General features: G+C 39.9%; 2 protein-coding genes across 3 annotated transcripts; one reads left to right on the forward strand and one right to left on the reverse strand.

Moving 5' to 3' along the window:
- On the forward strand, positions 1 to 10,377 carry LOC143366252 (angiotensin-converting enzyme-like). The gene is made up of 9 exons (XM_076807157.1): positions 1 to 252; positions 4,211 to 4,574; positions 6,370 to 6,688; positions 7,922 to 8,146; positions 8,420 to 8,783; positions 9,099 to 9,260; positions 9,390 to 9,644; positions 9,733 to 9,908; positions 10,064 to 10,377. Exons 1-9 carry the CDS (start codon positions 242 to 244, stop codon positions 10,156 to 10,158), a joined length of 1,971 nt encoding a protein of 656 aa, XP_076663272.1. The 5' UTR covers positions 1 to 241; the 3' UTR covers positions 10,159 to 10,377.
- Gnf1 (germ line transcription factor 1) lies at positions 9,881 to 15,753 on the reverse strand. 2 transcript variants are annotated; one of them, XM_076807154.1, is made up of 17 exons: positions 15,538 to 15,753; positions 15,263 to 15,391; positions 14,971 to 15,123; positions 14,795 to 14,903; positions 14,288 to 14,721; positions 14,038 to 14,217; positions 13,541 to 13,948; positions 12,950 to 13,115; positions 12,668 to 12,883; positions 12,367 to 12,593; positions 11,941 to 12,275; positions 11,527 to 11,745; positions 11,268 to 11,441; positions 11,109 to 11,184; positions 10,846 to 11,028; positions 10,363 to 10,514; positions 9,881 to 10,272 (listed from the first exon to the last, which is right to left on the reverse strand). In XM_076807154.1, exons 1-16 carry the CDS (start codon positions 15,544 to 15,546, stop codon positions 10,386 to 10,388), a joined length of 3,147 nt encoding a protein of 1,048 aa, XP_076663269.1. In that variant the 5' UTR covers positions 15,547 to 15,753; the 3' UTR covers positions 9,881 to 10,272; positions 10,363 to 10,385. The 2 variants fall into 2 exon arrangements, with proteins under 2 accessions (XP_076663269.1, XP_076663268.1); XM_076807153.1 differs by having other exon boundaries at positions 9,881 to 10,514.
- Positions 15,754 to 15,935: the final 182 nt, after the last annotated feature.

Below are 15,935 nucleotides of genomic sequence, written 5' to 3' on the forward strand. Positions count from 1 at the left end.
CCAGGAAAACAGTGGCCGACCGAGGTGGGGAATCTGCATAAAAGTTAGCGTATCCGGTGGTCGACGATCACTCGGCGAGCGTTAGCCAGCCGGTCTCGATCACGCACGGAATCGATAAAAAAAAAACGCTCGGCCTCGTGAAAGTTGCTCCTCAATCGGGCATAATCGTGCGTCAACTGTTCCGATCTCCTCCCCTCCCCTCCCAGTTGACTCGTGAAACTTCAACCGAGGCTGCGAAGAGATGCTGCGCCTGTGAGTATGCACGAAATCAGCCGAAATGAGAATTCGCGATCGAAACGAGATCGTACTTCCTCGATAGAACGGACAGGCAGACGATCATATATCTATATGATCTTTCGGGGTGAGAGCTAACGGGCGATCAGGGAGTACCGACAAAGTCTAGCATAGAATACGTAACCTCGCAGAGTCGTACGTACCAATACGTTGCGTATGATCCTTTCGGTTGCAGCGTCGGAGGACTCCTGTGTTCCGCAGTTCGATCTTTAGTACTGGTCGTGGGATTATTGTCGTTATTTGTGAATGTTCCTTCGATCTAAGCAATTCCGGAAGGATTATTTGGATTTAATTTGCAAGTCTGAAGGAGGTGTGTGTTAGGGTATAATGTGAATTAAGTCCTCTGATGTTGTTACGAGCCAAGGAACGTGTACGATATATTTCTTGGATGTGTTTGGCTCGGTTTCTGTCAGAAGAAGCCTATTTCTTTTCGCTTCTTTGAGAGAGGTTAACCTCCTCGGGCTGCAGAATTTCTGGCGTTGGATGTCAGAATGATGTTCACGCGCTCTTATTTGTTGCGATTACTTCCTCGGTTTACGTAGAGTGTGTGCAGTGGAAATGTTAAAGCCTGGTTTACATAGCACTCCATGTATCCGCGTGGTTGTGTAATTAGTACAGGTTTCCGTGATTCTTCCGGTGAACTGGTAAATGATAACTGGATGTGTACTTTCAGTAGAATCGTTTTTTAATTCGTGTTTTAATGAGTCATTAGTCTAGGGTAAACAACGTATAGATCCTTGAATCACTGACTGTGAAAAGACCAGCAAATGCGAGTGAGAACTTCGGGTTTGTTGGTAAACCAGGCTGGCAACGTTTGAGTCGATAAGACGTGTGAAAAAAATTGTCACCACGCGATAATCAGTTATGTTTGGACGGGTAAAGCTACGGTAAAGCTACTTTTGAGATTGATGAAGTGTGATTTATAATGTATCGCGATTGTGGGGTGATAACTTCTGCTTGAAAGAAACCTCCGTTCAGCTCTTGTGATCAGATACTTCTTTCCGTTAATATGGACAGAATGATTGCTTCCGTTGACGTATAAATCGATTTTGTTATTTTTCATTTGTTATTCATCATTCGTTATTTTGATTAGTTTCTCGAAGTAGCTACTTAAAAATCGGATTTAATTCAACAGAAACAGAAAGTGCGCGTATCAGTTAAACGTTGGGATTTCATAATTACTTGATAAATTCTACTTTATCAACGGAGATTTATCAGTGCTTGAAAATCCAGCTATCGAACTTAATATGTTTTTAACACAGAAACGGGAAATATGAAATTAAAGTGTCTTAAGTCGTAGATTGTAGGCGCGCAGGGACTGTTACAAAACAGGCTCGATTAAATGTCAAAATACTTTAATTACTGATAAATGCGATCACTGTAACAAGGCAACTATTATCGATAAACGATCGAGTAGTAACGTTCGAGCGCTAGGATCTCGTATTCATTTTTAGACGCGCAATAAAATCGATATAGTCGATTACAATTTTATCGTTATTCATACGTTCGTAATAATTTGGCTCGAATGGGCACTAAATACAATGGAAGACAATTGAAGTATTGAACGCAAAAACGGACATTGAAAAATCTTTCCTATTTTATATAATTAGTAAATTATTGCTACTAACTCAATTTCGCAAAAAGATTGGGTTGGTCCGTTTTTGCTGTCAATGCTTCAATTATACATTTTCACCTCTATTGCAGCCTCCCACCCCCACTGACAAATTCATAATAACAACATATGATTGATATTACCGTGTTAAGAATCCACTTCACTGAACGTCAAATTTCAGATTCATATCACAATAATATTAACCATAAATTATAGTAAATTTCTAAAAGGGTGCCTACAAAAATGATCAAAGGGTACTATCACCCCCCTTTGTATTTCATATTCCTTTGGTTCAAGTAACAAAAAAAGATTGAACGAATTATTTACTATTAAATACTGCCTATATTATTAATTCCTTTAAACAAGTACTAAAAGCCTGAAAAGTCTATTGACTTATCAATTAGATTTCATCGGATCAACGTACGATTAAATGTTCGTACTTCGTTGACTTTTCCCCCCTACAATCTTCTTCCACATACCTGTAACACATAATCGATTTAACTACGGACTCCACATCATCGTCGCGCTTATCGTGCCGGTCTTCCACGTAAATCCTACTCGACCCGCGTTACACACTTATTATCGACGAAAGCAAATCTTTCGACAGATCTTGTATATCATTATTCCTATCGCGTCCTCGGTACTGCGCGGCCGCTCATTAAGAGCACTTATCTTATAATTTAACCCTTTCATTGCTCCCAGCATATTATACGCGGTAACCGTCATTTATCGACCACATACGCGCGCAATTGTATAAGCTTCGTAGTTCGTTCAACTCTCGAATCGCCCAAACTTGCATTCGTCGAGAGCATCCGAGCGACCTGCGAATCTGCTGCGCAGTTACTTTGTTTTTTTAAGTAATCGTTCCGGACGCCGAAGGTCGCGATCGCTGCCGGCCAGTTTTTTTTCGAGGTTTAGATGTGTCCTGAAGCGTGACGAGGAAACGGAGATACCTAGAAAACAATCCTGACACGGTTTCGTCGAGCAGCTCGAGGTTGGGGGGGGGGGGGGTCGAATCGCAGAACCAAAGCGGCTACACTCGACCTCGTCACTATTTGACAGTCTGATTTCGCGCGCTGTCGGATATCAGACTCGAAGGACAGCAGCAGTTCATGGGCAATCAGTTCGAAATTAATGTTATCGCGGCCACTTCCGTTCGAATGCTCCGCTGCACGGACGCGCAAGATGCAGCGATGCGCATTATTTCGTAATTATGCGCGTCGCGATCGACGAAAATTGCTTAATTAACTCGTCGCTGACGGAGGGCGGGGATTCGTATACGCAGGGCCCGATCCAGGGGGCCCAACGTGGGCAACTGGCCCGAGCGGCGAAATTGGTTAATTGTTAATTTGTGAATATTAAATTTTCTATGGAACAAAGGCTTTTGTTATTCAACAAATACCTGCGAAAAATTTATCTCGCCGTCAAAAAACTTATATTTAAGAAATAATTGTTTATGATTAAATATGAAGGGTGTACATGTTTCGAAGCTTGTATCCAGTGGCAGATTTAAGAAAAAAGGCCCAGGTGGGAAACGTTCTGAGGGGCCCATTTTTTTCGGGAAAATGAAGAAGTAGCTTAATAAAGTGAGCTAAAGGTAGTAGTACTGAAAAAAATATAGTTTGGATAAAATCGATTTTTTTAAGGATGGGGCCCTATGGGGCCTTCTGAAGGGGCCCATTGTTTCAGGAAAATGTAGAGTTAATTTACTAAAACGATCTTAGTGTAGTAGTACTGAAAAAATATAGTTTGGATAAAATTATAATTTTATTAAAGATGGGGCCCTGGGGGGCCTTCCGAGCGGGGGCCTGCTCATCGGCCGCCCTGTTAAATCCGCCACTGTTTGTATCACTCAAGTTTTAAACTCCATGGCCTTGTAATCTCGCGAACCCTAAATTGAGGCATTGAGAGCAAAAACGGATTAACGCATATTGAAAAAAAAATTGTCCTATTTTATATTATTAGTACAGCCTATTGGAATACATTATTGCTACTAACTCAATTTCACAAAAAGCGTGAGTTAGTCCCTTTTTGCTCTCAATGCCCAAGTTCGTCGTTTCGCTTGAAACTCGAAACTTAATTTCGCATTCCACAATCATCTCGCGCGAATCCAAAAACTTTGCGAACCACTACGTTCTGTAACTATAAAATCGTCTAATTCACAACTAAAAAATGAAATTCAAATTTCAATAAGAATTAGCAAAGAAATGCGGCTTAATAAATTCGAAACGCCGCGAAGCCCGTGCTCGCAGATTAAAGAATGTTTTTCCGCGATTGCTCTCTGAAAAATATGAAACTTTACAGGCTGTTGGTGGCAGCCCTCGCGACGCTGGCATGCGGGGTACCGAGGCCCCTGGATGCCGCCGAGTCCGAGGCTGCGCAAGGGCCCGACGACCTGCTGAAGAGTGCCGCGGAGTTCTTGAGCCGCGTGGACAAGCAATACGCGGAATGGAACAACAAGCAGTCGATCGCCGAGTGGAACTACGCTTCTGACTTGACGCCGGAGAACCTGGCTAAAAAGTTGAACGTGTCCTCGGAGGCGGCACGGTTCTACAAGTCGATCTGGCAAGAGGTGACCGAGTTCCCTTGGAAGGACATCAAGGATGAGAACGTCAAACGGCAGTTCTCAAAGCTCAGCGTGCTTGGCACCGCGGCGCTTCCCGAAGACGTAAGGAATTAATTTATACATATATATTACACTAGCAAAATACCTCTGCGCTTCGCTTCGGGCCTAGGAGATATTAAGGACTCTGAGAAAGCACGTTTTACCCCTTTCCACCCCATTAGGGGTTGATTAGAGCTAAATCGCCAAAATTGTTTATTATTATTATTATTATTATTATTATTATTATTATTATTATTATTATTGTTGAAAATTAAACGGGCATTGCCCAATACAAAGCACAGTTTTCAGGCATTTGTGTGGGTAATCTTTGTAAATAAAAACCAAGTGGATATCTAATCGGACCTAGGAGATATTAGGGAGTCAGCGAAAATACAGTTTACCCCTTCTCAACCCCCTTGAGGACGGAATTTCCAAAAATCCTTCCTTAGTGGGTACCTTCCAAGTTTTAAGTTCCTAGGTTAAACGAATCGAGCTGGGCGTTGATGAGTCAGTTAGTCAGTGAGGACTTCTTCTTTTATATATATATATAAAACTAGCTTTACTACTCGGCTTCGCCCGAAATTTAGATTGATTTCATAAAACAAAAATTTGTTTAGTTTTTTTTTGTGAAAATGGTCACATTCATCTGGATTAGTCAGGCATAATGAGCTGACGCAAATTTCGTGATCTCAGAGTTTAACGATCATAAGTTTTTAGGTGACAGACAAACACACAAACATATAGAAGCTTTCTGCTTTATATATTAAGATTGCTAATCGCTTTACCAATGATTTTAGAAGTTCTCGGGCAAACTCGAAGTTCCTGGAATTTTTTCAACAGCGTTATGAAAACCAACTGTTTGTTTGTATAACTTCTTAAGGAGTCTTTCCACTGTAACGCCTCTAAAAAATTACCGTTGTTTGGAACTTTTTTTCTTATCACAAAACGAATATTTACTAGATTGATGTTTTTTCTATTTATTAATACGTGTTTTGAGAATGCAAAAAAAAAATTCATATTTTTTTAACGCTTGCTTTTGACAAACTAGTAGGTGGGTGTAATATGCGCTGTAAAAAAGGACGCCTCGATTGCGCGGTGGATTTTGGAGGAACCATGTATCTGAAACAAAGGAACCAAAAAGATTTGTAATCAGTATGACGGCCGATATATCATAAACTAGATTTAATTAGATTGGTGAAGAATTAACAAAATGCCAGACGTTCAAAGCTGAAATATCGAAATTAGGTAAATTTTCCCTCTTCGGACATGTTCTTGGGGAATAGTCGTCCATGAAACAAGGCCAAAGTCCTGGCAGGGGAAGTTATTCATGTCAGGAAAATATTTAATGAAAAGGAGAGATGGAATAGTGCTTCGAGTGTAAGGGGCATTTTTCAAGCCTCGCCAAGAGGAATTATAGTAACTATTGATAGGAAGAATCTAATTTATTTTTAGCTTGAAGATTAGGTAGCAACATTCTTCTTTAATCTTTAAGTCCATCTACAAGGGTGTTCTCACTGGACCTTCAGAATAACAATGGTACCAAAGCTTTCCAAAAGGCACTTTTTGATCTAACAATAAGATGTCCCTATAGATATATATTTTTATATATATTTTAGATTATATAGATTATATATATTTTTTGCATTTTACAAATCGTCGAATGTTGAAGGAATCCTCGAGACTTCTATTGTTGACAAAGCTGTCAGACGTTTCCGAGCGCAAACATTGCTCCTTCTTCTGTTCGCGAATTACTGGAATCTATATTCCAAAAACAGCAGAATTTGCACAAGAACCTCTGGCAGACTAAGCAGAGATAAGCAACGAGCCGGTGAGAACTAACGAATTCCGTTTGTTGCAGCTCTACCAAGAATACGAGAAAATTATAAGCGACATGGAGAACATCTACAGCACCGCGAAAATCTGCGACTACAAGAACCGCGACAAATGCGATCTCGCTTTGGAGCCGGAGCTCACGGAGCGCCTGATGCTGAGCCGCGATCCTGAAGAATTGAAGTACATCTGGGTTCAGTGGAGGAAAGCAACGGGTGAGAAGGTGAAGTCGTTGTACACCAGATACGTCGAACTGAGCAACATGGCTGCTAGGTTGAACAACTACACCGATAACGCGGCCTACTGGATGAAGGACTACGAGGCTGATGACTTCCCCGAGCAAATTGGTAAACGAGACGCTCGAATACAATTCTGATAAAACTCTTCCACAATATCAAACCAACGAGCTTCCTGTGGGCGTCACTTACCGATAACAATGACACTTTAGTTATAAAATAGTACAAGAGACTATTATCTAGCAAATTAACTTGCTTTCCAAGCTATCGTGTTCGAGAATCAAATATTGAATGAGAAATATTTCAGAAATGAAACCTCTGGATACATCCCATTCTTAACTCTTGGCTTCATTATTATTATTATTATTATTATTGAAATTTAAACGGGCATTGCCCAATGCAAAGCACAGTTGCAACGACGTGATAGGATTTTCCTGACACAATAGTCTGAAGAGCTTCCAACTGAAAGAGGAACTACTACCGGAAAAGAAGTCGACATAGTCTACATAGGAGCTAGCACTGAACATTAAGCGATTTTAGATTTGATATTTAGATTTGAATTTGCGGTATACAAAAGGTGGCCTTTTTCTGACACATCTGGTAGGAGCATATAGATCAACGAGTTCCAGTTGTGCAGAACAATTAATTTCACTCTTTATGATCTTAAAAAGAAAGGTCATGTCCGTTACAGTTTCTGCGCGCAGAAAGCGTTGTTATATTAAGTTTAACAAGTATCGATGCAAAATCATGATCCCAGACAGGCCTGTGAGTGTGTAATTTATATTCTGCAAACCGCAGAAACCTATGTTGCACCCTTTCCAGTTGAGTATTGTATTTAATTGTATTTGGAGACCATATAATGGATGCATACTCTAAATGAGGCCTGACTAAGGATGTGTACAATAACTTCAAAGTACTTTCATTTACAAAGTCAACAGAGAAACGTTTCATGAAACCCAAAGTCTGCGAGGCTTTGTTAGTAATCACTGAATAGTGTTTGGAAAAATCTAGCGTGGACGTAATATGGCTTCATCTTCCCTGTAGTAGAAGGGTAAGAGAAATCGCGATAGATAGGAGATTGATAGAGGCTGCTAAGCTGTGATTAATTAACCTTCCTGAAGTCGCGTGTTGGTCTCACAGACTGGCGAATACAATATTCGCTCATTTTTCAGAAATCATTAATAGCTCTGGTCTTTGTACTTTCCTAAATAGTTCTTAGGATGACAACAGTAGCTTTCCGCATACTTTTGTACGTTACACCCTTTAAACTTACACCCGAGTCGTTATGCAATGAAAAATCACGCGAGTTCAGGAAGGTTGATAGTGAAATGGTAACGTTTTCAGAAACACTTTGGCAGGAGCTGAAACCTCTTTACTTGCAACTGCACGCCTACGTGCGACGAGAGCTACGCAAGAAGTACGGCGAAGATATCGTTTCGAAGGATGGCCCTATCCCAGCGCATTTGTTGGGCAACATGTGGGCCCAAGCGTGGAGTAACATCGTGGACTTCACGATTCCATACCCAGGGAAACAATTGCCAGACGTCACTACCGCTATGATCGAGCAAGGTCCGAGTACTGTCTAATTATTTAATTAACGTTGCTTCTTCGAAAAACGGATTGTACGGATTTATTTAGCTTCAGGGGCCTAAGGTGCTTGAAATCTTTTTAAATGGTGTTCGAGGTAGATCACCGTTCCATTTTTTAAATTTATCTTGGATTGTTAGATATTTCGTTTATGTCGTCGAATATCGTAAACCCTCTCCGATTCCCTTAAGATCAGTGTACAAGGTGGATGCTTTAAAACTCACAAAACTTCACGAGACCGTGTGGCGTTTTCAGGGTACAATGCATCGACCATCTTCCGCGTTGCTGAAGATTTCTTCACCTCCATAAATCTCACCGCGATGCCGGATCTATTTTGGGAGCGGTCGATCTTGGAGAAGCAGAAGGGTCGCGAAATGATCTGCCACGCGAGCGCCTGGGACTTCTACGACGGCAAGGATTTCAGGATTAAACAGTGCACGAGGATCAACATGGAAGATCTGTTGACCGCGCATCACGAGATGGGCCACGTCGAGTATTATCTACAGTACAAGAATCAACCGACTGTTTACAAGGAGGGTGCGAATCCTGGATTCCATGAAGCTGTCGGCGACGTTATAGCGCTCAGCGCGTCCACGCCGAGTCACCTGAAAAATATCAAGTAAGTTAATGGTGTTCATAATTCGTAAGTTCAAATAGATTATTATTTCGCTGGAAAAAACAGATTTCAATGGATAAAAGAAGGGTATACATTTATCTAGAATTTTTAACAATTTGAATTATCGTCTTTGAATCAGTTTAAAGAATTCGGAAAATTAGCTGTTTATAGATACATAAATATTTAAAATTCAATGCTTAAGAACAGAACTTCTGAATTATATAGACTTTGAATTATCTTTGATATTTTAAATCTGTAGATTGTACAGCTTAATCAAAATTTGTATTATATACAAGTGTTATTGGCGCGTTATTTTAGCTTGTTGAAGGACGACTCGACTGACAAAGAGGCAAATATCAACCACCTTTACATGAAAGGACTCGACAAAATCGTCTTCTTGCCATTCGCATACATGATGGATAAGTGGCGCTGGAACGTATTCCGAGGAGAAGTTACGGCAGACAATTACAACTGCAACTGGTCGGTAAAAAAAATCATATCAAGTAAATTAATTGAAATTATAAACAATTAAATTTCACGTCACGCATTAACGAAAGCTTTCCTTTTAAATATACAACAAACGTACATTTTTCACCTTCCAATCCTTAGGTGGGATCTCGCTGAAATCTTCCAAGGTATCGAATCACCGTTGGACAGATCGGAAGATGATTTTGATCCTGGCGCGAAGTACCACATAATAGCAGACGTGGAGTACATCAGATACTACGTGAGCTTCATCATTCAGTTCCAGTTCCACAAAATACTCTGCACAGAAGCGAAGCAGTACGATCCACAAAACCCGAGCTCGAAACTCCTGCACGAATGTGATATTTACAACAACAAAGAAGCAGGAAACTTGTTGAAGTAAGCTCCTATATCCTTCAAGCTGTACAAATTGCTAATACCGGAATAAGTATCAAAATTCACGGTGCAATTTATTATTGCCGCGTAGATCGATGTTGGGGCTGGGTTCTTCCAAGCCTTGGCAAGACGCGATGGAAGAGATCACAGGTCAAAGGAATATGGACACTTCCGGTCTCTTGGAATACTTCAAACCGTTGACAGATTGGCTTACGGAGGAGAACAAGAAAACTAACGAGTACATTGGATGGAAACCTAGGGCAAGACGTATGTATTTTTACAATATGATGAAATTCGCATAAATGTATACATACATATCAACACGGCCGGATAATAATTATTTCGTACAAAAATATAACACTTCCGCTTAATATTCGCAGTATATTACTTACATGCAACTTATCAGATTCAACTTCTTACAGAATGCGTACAAACTAGGTCGGAGCTTGCGGCTCCCGAAACTACTGAAATAAGTGAAACGACTGAAACACCTGAAACGACTACAGCAACCGAGTAGAAGGCACTTCGTTTTGAGTAACATTATTTTGAGAAAGTCAAAAATCATACTTCGGTACAAAAAAGGAACGCATCCGCGAACGAGCCACCACTTCATTTCACGCGCAATAAATGGCTGAAGAAATACATAAATGAGACTGTTGCAACAGGAAACAAGTATATTTTGAGACATTAAATTCATTCCATTTCTTCTGAATAAACTCACATTCCAGTTTTACAATATGTCCGTTACTTTCCCCTTCCACGCCCTTTTCCACGTTTACTGGGCTTGTCGCTGCTACTTCTACCCTTTGCTTCAGTTTTATCCCTACTCTTAACTTTCGAATCGGTTTTCTTACTTGCAGCGGGCTTTTTCGCCTGAAAGTATATATATTTTAATTCACAGACAACTAATACGTCGGCGTTAGGCATTAACTGAATAGAAAATTATTTAAATAACGAATCAAATAAAAGTTACTTTGACTTTAGATTATTTGACGAATAAAGACATTATTTTATTCGTCGAGCGTTTCAACTTCAGCGTCGAATAAATTTTCTATAAATTTTTAACCCGGGTCAACTTTATTCGACACATGGCGAATAATTTATTTAACTTTTATTCGTTATTCGAAATTTTATTTAAATAAAATTTTTCCCCATCTCTGCGATACGTTCCTTCAATAATACTAAATATTATTTGTAGGACTACCTTGATCATTTTATCGGTGTCAACGTTATCATCATTCTCATCGGAGTTCACCTCCCCTTCTTCCTCCTCCAAGAGGCCCTCGTTCTCCACATTTTGCGATGACTTTTTCTTCGACGTGCCACCCATTGTGTAGGGGACAGCTGCAGAGTTTTTATTATACGCTCTCGTAAAAGCTGCTTTCACCTACAATCACGAACTTTCGTTACATGCCTCTACACCTAAGTACCATAATCATTAAAAACGTATTAAAACTTTAAACGTACCTTGCTATCGACAACTTGCATAGGATCCCGATCACCGGGCCACAAAGAAATTTCTGTCAGAGAATCCAAATCTTCCCTGTTAACAAGCAAAGCGTAAATGTTTGCAAATCAAGTTCAAGGCTACGACTTTTGTTTTACGAATTTATACGAGGAATTAACCTGAGTAAATGATAGTGATTCATAACGTTCACCGCTGCATCTACACCTTCGGAACCATCGACCGCTAAAGGTCTGACGATAGCATCCCTAAGAGGTTTAATGTAGTCCAAATTTATCGCTTCTTTGCTTACACCAGTAGCTAAACGTGTATGTACAGTTATCTCCTGCATTAATCTAGCAATAATATTATTCAAAGTTTCACACGGCAAAACAATTAGAAAATTATAACGAAGGCAAACGTTATTATACATGATATTACCTATTAAATTTACCAGTTTTTGAATTGCGCCCAAGCCAAGCTGGAAAATTAATTTGACCACCGACGTGGCCAGACATTACTGCTCCAGGTATCACGGAAGAATAACAAGCCTGCATTGGTAACAGAGACCAAGCGCCATTACTTCTTATAGATTTCTCAACTGTATCTCCCAGCGCTAAGCTCTCAGCGGTTTCAGCTACTTTCTCTAATAATTTACTTCTAAGAACAGAAAGTACTGTTAAATGCGATCAACATTAAATATGTAGAAGATGAGTCACACAATTCAGACGAGTTGTTCAGTCGAAGATTGAAAATGTGAATCGAGCAGGGAATATGATTTTTTTTTAATCGTGTGAGTCACCTTGTACGTACAAGGAAAAGATCAATCGATACTTTATTGTGTTATGTACATACTTTGGTGCCTGAGGTATGACCATTAAGTAATTCTCTTGCACAAATAACGACGCTATGTTATAGTCGTGGAAAAATAAGTCGCTCTTGTCGTGAATACTCATATGTTTGTGTTCCTCAGCGGAAAATACTTTTCTCACAACGTCCCACGGTCCTAATTTCAAATCCTTGTTTACATGCTGCTTTTCAGACTTTCCTTGAGAACCAGTCTTCCCAACAAACAGAGCTAAATGATTGATTACTTGTCGAATATCATGATTGGTTGACTCGATTAAGCGGTCAAGATCTTCCGTTGGTATATTAATGTTCTCTTTGAAACAGACGGTCTTCATTGCTCCCTGTATAACGAATCGAATTCGGGAATGAAGTATGTTTAAACTGCGAAATAAATTACGTCCGAAGTTTAAATTCAATGCATTATCCGTTTACCCTGATTTGCTCTAATCTGGGCTTTTGAAACCGAAGGTCGAATGTGTAATTAGAAAGCGTCCTCATCTTAGGATTGTTTCGATCGTTACAGATACAGACGATTGGTATATCGGTTGATTTTATTAAACCGATTAATTCCTGCAGGCCACCACGATCTTCGTTGCCAGCCATGCCATCAACTTCATCCATTAACAGAACGTGGTTCGATGTTGGCTTACTTTTATTATCTGTAACACGTAATATGTGAAGAAGGCCGGTACTTTATTAAAACTTGTATATGCGCGGAAATATATGTGTATACCCGTGAAATAATCCTTTAAAGACATATTAGACAGAAGTTCCGAAACTTCTGCTTGCAGGAGCTTTTTGCTTCTGGTGTCCGATGCATTGAACTCCACGAGATCGAACCCTAATTCGTCACAAACCACTTGGACAGTCGTAGTCTTTCCAATTCCAGGAGCGCCAGATAATAAAGCAGCTTTGAAGAATCCTCCGTCATCATTTTTCGCCCAAGGACCTAATAAAAGTACGGTTACTTTTGAATGCTGTAATCGCTGTAATCATTTCGACGGTTAACACTCACTAGGTTTGGCATGCTTAACTTGCCCACTTTGATTTCTATGCCAATTCATTAACCATCCGTAGAGTTTCTTGGCATTGCTTTTGTCACCTTGCTGCCCAAGAATCTGTTTCAGCGTTTTAGGCCTGTATTTCTCAACTAATGCCTGTATCGGGACTTGCCCAGTTACCTAAAAAAGAAATAGATGGAGTGTAAGGGCTTAGGAGCTGTCCTTAAATTACATAAGGGTAGTTTTGGCGAATTCTTACCCCCTCCCTTCCTCAGTATAAGAATTTGCAAGATTTGATATTCCATCCCCCTCCTTACGTAATATTTTTTATACAAGGTTTATATAATTCATTTAACTCGGTTTCGGGAAATTTAAACTAAAACTACTGTTCTGGAACAATAATGATAGAATTTGTATTTATTGAAAATTAAATTAAAAAATATTATGTAAGGCGCTACCTAACTCCCCCCCCCCTGTAAGAAAATGTAAGAAATTCGCCACCCCCCCCCCCCCAAAAAAGCCTTACGTAATGTATGGATGACCCCTTAAAAAAATATTTATACTGCGTTTAACAGGATCTTAGATTTTAAAGAATCTGTCTTTACTTGTGCCTCCTCCGTATCGGTGATTTTTTCTTTAGTTTTTGTAAGCTCCATTGTTTCAGATTGATCCTTTTTAATCGGTGTTAGTGGTTTTGTTGTTTTCGTCATATCTTGGTCATGGTGTTCTATCTTATGAGACGATCTTCTAGATTCTCTCTCTGTATCTTCGTCACCATCTTTCTTCTCTGCTGAACGTGCTTTCAAAGGTGATTTTATTTCTTGATCGACAGTATGTGTCCCTTTCTTCGGTGGTGAAAGGGATCTATCTTTCCATACCGTAGATTTTTTTTTCGTTCTGTCTCCTGACCTTGCGTGAGACTGCTGCACATCACAAGCTTTACCCATAGGTCTTGTACGAATCATCTCTAACAAATCATTCTCCACTATCGTTTTTATGTTTAAACTATTTGCCTGAAAATATATTCATACGAATTAACAAAGAAAGCTGTATCGTCGATTGTATCGTAATAAAGTTTCAGCGTGTTAGTAACCGACGTTACTTTTGATATCTTTGCGGGGCCTGATTGATCTCCCATTATGACATAGTTGGTTTTCTTCGTAACTTGATGCAAAACTCGTCCACCATACTTTTTAATAAGTTCTTCGGCATCCTCTCTCTCCAAGGAATCCAGCACTCCAGTTATTACGAAACTTAATCCCGCAAGGCAGTAGTCAGCGCCCTAAAATGTTAACGTCATTTTTTAGCACCTTTGCTCCGATGCGAGGAATGATATAAAGCTCGTCGCGTACCACAGGAATTTCTTTCGAGCCAGGATTTCTAGCGCCTCCTCTGTGAAGATACTGCTGATACATCGCAATGTGTTGCTTCTTTTTCTCAATTCGTTCTTCAAATACATCTTGCGCTTCTGTCTTTTTGGGAGATCCTTTCTTCTTTGATTCTTTGTGTATTTCTATTTTTAAAGGTGTGACTCTAGGTTTCTTTACATGTTTAGGTGTACTATCGCATTCGGAATCTCTGTGCTCTACATCTTCACTGGACACATCGTGAGAATGCTTCTTCTTTGTCAATTCATGCTTTCTGTCGTTCCTTTCTACGCTCGATTTTTCAGGTGTTTTTTCCTCCTTAACACCGTCTTTGTTCTTATCGAGTATCTTTTTTGTCGCATCGTTCTCAGTACTGGTTTTATGTAAATCATGCTTCTCATGTTTAGTACTAAATGAATCTATAAAAAATAACACTCGTTTATTAGTCTCGTACTTTATCATGAATCTAATATACTTCCAGGTAACTGATACCTTTGTCAGATTTAATCTCTGTCAAATATTTCCGCTCGATCTTCGATATCTCGTTGTCAAGTTGGCTTAAGGTAGCTTCAAAATCATCATTTTTGTGAACATTGCTTTCCTACGATATCGAACGAAAATTAGATAGGTATACGATTTATAATATTCCGTCCGTAATAGCAAATTACCTCCTTCTGCAACGATTTCAATATTTTCGGCGCCTCTTGCCTCCTTACTGGTTTATTACCAAAAACTGCAGTCGGTGAGACTATCTTCTTTTCATTGGCATCTTCGTCAGAGTCAGACAGAATAGAACGATTCTTTCTTACGGTTTTAGTTTTCTAAAATAGAACCAGAACATATCCCACCACTGACATTAGAACTCCCAACATTCGAAGCCTCGGTCCCTATATTCTAACGAGCAGGAATACAATCCGACGCTCGGAAACACTAAGCAGTGAGAAAGAAATACATTAAAACCTTGTTTCGTTTGAACGGGGACTGTGATTTCGCGTTGTCCTCGTCGGATGAAATTACACGCCTCTTCGTTGCCTTAGCTGGAGCAGCGTTGGAGTTGGTTTTAATAGTTGCGAAGTAGGATCGTATATCCTGTGAAAATACAAAATTTCGAAATATCAGAACCCCTAAAGGCGATCTCGACTCGTACGCTGTCAAGTGATGTTTCAGACGCAACACGATGTAAACAAAGTTTCCCATCTCAATCGTGGTACTCGATCGAGAACGCTGGAACTTACCTTCGACATGATTCAAATGCAATGGGATTTGTCTGTTGTATTCGAAACGATATCTCGTAAGGGAAGTATGAACATAATAAATACACTTCGATATACTTAAATACGTATCACTCTCGCTCCCATTTATGTAACGCAGATCGACGCGTGTCAACGCGAGAGATACACGTTACTTGTTATTACGCACGCACAGTGGTGTATATAAGTGTGATCGCGCATAACTCTGAACTCGACGCTAGACCTCTTTATTGACGAAATTAAAACCGTTTGACATCTATGCTGCACGCGAAGCGCGTATTACATAGGATTCACGCGCAATTCGATATCGCGAAATTACGTAGAAATTTCACGCGGACGTTACAGCGCATGGCGGTTACAGTTAAACACATTCATACTCGCGA

Source organism: Andrena cerasifolii, chromosome 2, assembly GCF_050908995.1.
Source record: "Andrena cerasifolii isolate SP2316 chromosome 2, iyAndCera1_principal, whole genome shotgun sequence".
NCBI lineage: Eukaryota > Metazoa > Arthropoda > Insecta > Hymenoptera > Andrenidae > Andrena > Andrena cerasifolii.

Excerpts from the sequence above, each read along its gene's own strand:
- LOC143366252 (XM_076807157.1), top strand. Across the intron at positions 4,575-6,369 it reads CCGCGGCGCTTCCCGAAGAC|CTCTACCAAGAATACGAGAA; the intron begins GTAAGGAATTAA and ends CGTTTGTTGCAG. Across the intron at positions 9,909-10,063 it reads ATGGAAACCTAGGGCAAGAC|AATGCGTACAAACTAGGTCG; the intron begins GTATGTATTTTT and ends AACTTCTTACAG.
- Gnf1 (XM_076807154.1), bottom strand. Across the intron at positions 15,124-15,262 it reads CCCCGTTCAAACGAAACAAG|AAAACTAAAACCGTAAGAAA; the intron begins GTTTTAATGTAT and ends GTTCTATTTTAG. Across the intron at positions 13,949-14,037 it reads GCCCCGCAAAGATATCAAAA|GCAAATAGTTTAAACATAAA; the intron begins GTAACGTCGGTT and ends ATATATTTTCAG.